We start from the raw sequence: 3,629 nt of genomic DNA, 5'->3' as shown, positions 1-3,629 counted from the left end.
CTTTCCTATATTTTTTTTTACTCCAAAAATTATATTTGAGAAAATAATAATTTTTTATTTTATTATAGAAAAAAATTCATTATATTTACATAAAATAAAACATAAAATTAATGATTAAAAATTATCAAATAATTTGATATATTTGACTATTAACTATCAATTTCTTATAAAACCTAACAAGATTAAATATAATATTATACATACCTAGGATATGTGCTATTCTTCACTGCTTTCTGGCCATACTTCCTCCAGCGGTAACCATCATCCAATATATCATCAACACTTCTTGTTTGGAATGCAAACCTTGCCACTCTTGTTGCCTTCTTCATTCTTCCAACTATATTCTTCTTCTCTTTCTCCTCATTTTTCTCTATTGCACGAGTTCGGACAACATTTTCGGCCATATTGAAAGAAGGACGAAGAGAAGAAGAACCGCATTCCATTGCGGTCGTTATTGTTTCCTTGGTATCACTAACGTTGTTCTGGCCAGTGCCGCCGCCGGAGAAAACATAACTAATGTTGCTCCAATAATAGTCATCATTGATGTCACAACCAAGGCTATTATTATTATTATTGTTATTATCATTAGGATAGGATTGAGGTTCCATTTGCAAAGGGTTTTGATGAAGCATGGAAGTAGGCAGTGTGAAGGGTAAAAATGGAATATTGTTGTTGTGGTGGTTATCTTGGGGTGTTGGCAATAGTAATAATGGTGGTGGTGGAGGATTTGGTGGGTCTTGGTTTTCCATTATTGTTGTGTTTGTGATTGAGAATAATGGAATAGTAATGAAGATTGAAAGAGAGATTGAGAATGTATATTAGGGTTGAATTTTATAGAGGCTAATGAAGAAGATATGGTAGTAGATGGTAATAAAAAACATTTGGCAGCCGTAACACTTAATTACAAGGAAAATATATTATTATTATTATTATTAAATCTAATTAATTAAGGGGATTATATATATTATTGTCTTCTAAACTCACTACATATAACATGGGTGTATATATACTAGCTAGAATAATTAATTAATTATGCTCTTTAAACACTTAGGAGTTTATATATAATGTAAGAATAATTCTTTTACAAATTAGTATCACAACAAAATGATTGTATTATGGTATGTGATGATGATGATGAGAATTTTGATAAGTATATGCTACACGTACATTTATTATTACAATACATATAAATAGTTAAATACATACACGCATTGAAGATAACGAGAGAATTGAAGTATTATTATGGGGCACGTCTCCTTTAATTTGTGTCACAATAATATGAACTTGAACGGCAGTTGAACTGTAAAAGTAGTTAGAATTTAGTTGAGATAATATTTGGGTGCAAGTTATCATGCTCTAATAATTATTTCATCTCATGTACGGTTTTTATTATGTGATGAGAACAAACATGCATAATCCATTAGGATATACATTCTCTTCACCCACTTATCTATATACCACACATGTTCAAATAAAAATGTACTGTTCACCAACCAATAGAAGTTGTGCCAAGTCACCATTAGTTTACTATCAAATTAAATATATTAATTATTAATTATATTCATATATTTTTTCTTTTTTGACAATGAGAGAGTAACTTTTGTTTTTCACGCATTTTATAATTTCAACCAATTGTAATAGAAAACCAATTGGAAAGGCCTCTACTTATTAATGCATCATTGCAAATATATTAAACTATTTCGAGGAAATTAGCCTCTAATAAAAAATTGATAAATTGGTCTATAATATTTCAAAATATTAATTAGTCCTAATATTTTTAAAAACATGACAAATTTATCCTTAATTTTTCTGAAAAATATTATGGTTTGGAGAATATTACTTTGTTTGAATTTCTTTTAAAAATAAAGCACTAATTTATTTTGTCATTTTACAAATAAGGACTAATACATTTAATTTTCTTAAATATTAGAGATTAATTTGTTACTTCTTTATTAGAGACTAATTTATTCAAAGCAAAATTGTTCGTGATGGTCCAATTCAAAATATTACTCTTTTTATTTTATTTTTTAATTAAACAGTGTTGTAAATGGGGTTATTGTCAAATTTTTGTTTGCACAAATCATTCTAATAACATATTATGAAGTTAGGTGATGATTTACACATAATTCTTTGGTTTATATATCATAGATACTCTAATTTTTCACTAATGGTTAAATGGGCAATGCTACGTAACCAAAATATTATAGATAATAAATAAAGGTATATGACTAATAGTATTTGCGTTTATAAGAGAGTGTGAATCACTCTCCTAATTTAATTGACATAATTAATTTCTTTCTATCATTAATTATCTTTCCTTATTTAATTATACTAAAAGTTAATTCCAAATTTAATGTGAATCAGATTGCGAAAATTTCTCTTTCATTATTATTACATGTATTTATAGTTGTATAATTTTTTCTTCCAAATAAAAATTTCAAATTCTTATATTTTTAATTAAAAAAAAACTCAAATCACCTCAACACATTTTATAAAAAATAAGTTAACAACTTCTGATATACAACTCATATTTTACATATAGGCTATTATAAAATAAAAAAAATTAAAATTAAAAATAAAATTTAAAAAATAATTATTAACTCGTCGTATTAAAATCAATAAATAAGTATACATATGAATAGTAAATAAAATTTGGTAAATTTGGTAATATTAATTGTAAAAATTTGTTAATTATAAATATTATATGTATGAAATTATGAATGTTATGAGTATGAAATTATGGATGTTATTAATATAAAATTTTGGATGTTATGTGTATCTTACTTAATTATGGATGTTATGCGTATGAACTTGTGGATGTTATGAATAAATTTGTCAATTGAATAAATTGATTTAGGTATTTGACATTTTTTTTCAAATTTAATTATAGTAAAATTTAGAAATATATGTGAATTAAAATAAATCATTTTCGCTTTGAAAAACATGAAATAAATTTTTAAATTATCAAAGACGGTGATTTAAAAAATTATACGTTGATTTAAATGTATAATGTCTTCGAAAATAAAATATTAAAACATTTTGAATCATGATTTATTAGTATATATGTAAAAGAATTTGAACTACATAATAAAATATAGTTTAAATAATTGATGATAAATACTATAACGGACAAAGAATCAATTGCAATTATTTAATGTAATTGATATTATAATTACCGTTCTTAAATATAATTATTATTAATTTTTATTGTATTTTTATATATAAAAATCAAATTTTAAAAAAGAATATTAAGTATTGATTACAATAGTGCCTAATAAAAAGGGATATGATTTTCTAATTAATATCATTAATTAGCAGATTTAATAAGAACAGTGATAAGTAGAATGAACGGTGATAAGTAGAATGATAAGAGAGTGAAGTAAAAAATAAAACTGTTATTAAATGATATAAATGAAGTAAAATATGGAAAATTTTAGCTGATTATAGCTGAAAAATTTTGGTTACCAAACTTTTTCCTTGTTAAATTTATATTGATAGATAGAGGAAAGCCGCTATCTATGTTTACAAAATATATACTCTATCAAGTCAAGATAATTAAGTTAATGTATTCTTTTTGCAAATTAAACATTGACATATATTGTGTATCATGCATGTTGCATAATGTAATA

General features: G+C 24.4%; 1 protein-coding gene across 2 annotated transcripts in view; it reads right to left on the bottom strand.

The window, feature by feature from the left end:
- Nucleotides 1-841, bottom strand: part of LOC107638083 (probable WRKY transcription factor 75) — a 2,944-nt gene extending 2,103 nt beyond the window's left edge. Inside the window, exon 1 of one of the 2 annotated variants that reach the window (XM_016341257.2) lies at nucleotides 205-841. In XM_016341257.2, the coding sequence (XP_016196743.1) occupies nucleotides 205-749 (545 nt within the window). In that variant the 5' untranslated portion in view covers nucleotides 750-841. The remainder of the gene's footprint in view (nucleotides 1-204) is intronic. The other variant, XM_016341256.2, reaches the window with a different exon arrangement.

Source organism: Arachis ipaensis, chromosome B04 (genome assembly GCF_000816755.2).
Source record: "Arachis ipaensis cultivar K30076 chromosome B04, Araip1.1, whole genome shotgun sequence".
NCBI lineage: Eukaryota > Viridiplantae > Streptophyta > Magnoliopsida > Fabales > Fabaceae > Arachis > Arachis ipaensis.
Note: the sequence above shows the minus strand (reverse complement) of the source record. Positions and strands in the feature narration are given on the sequence as shown.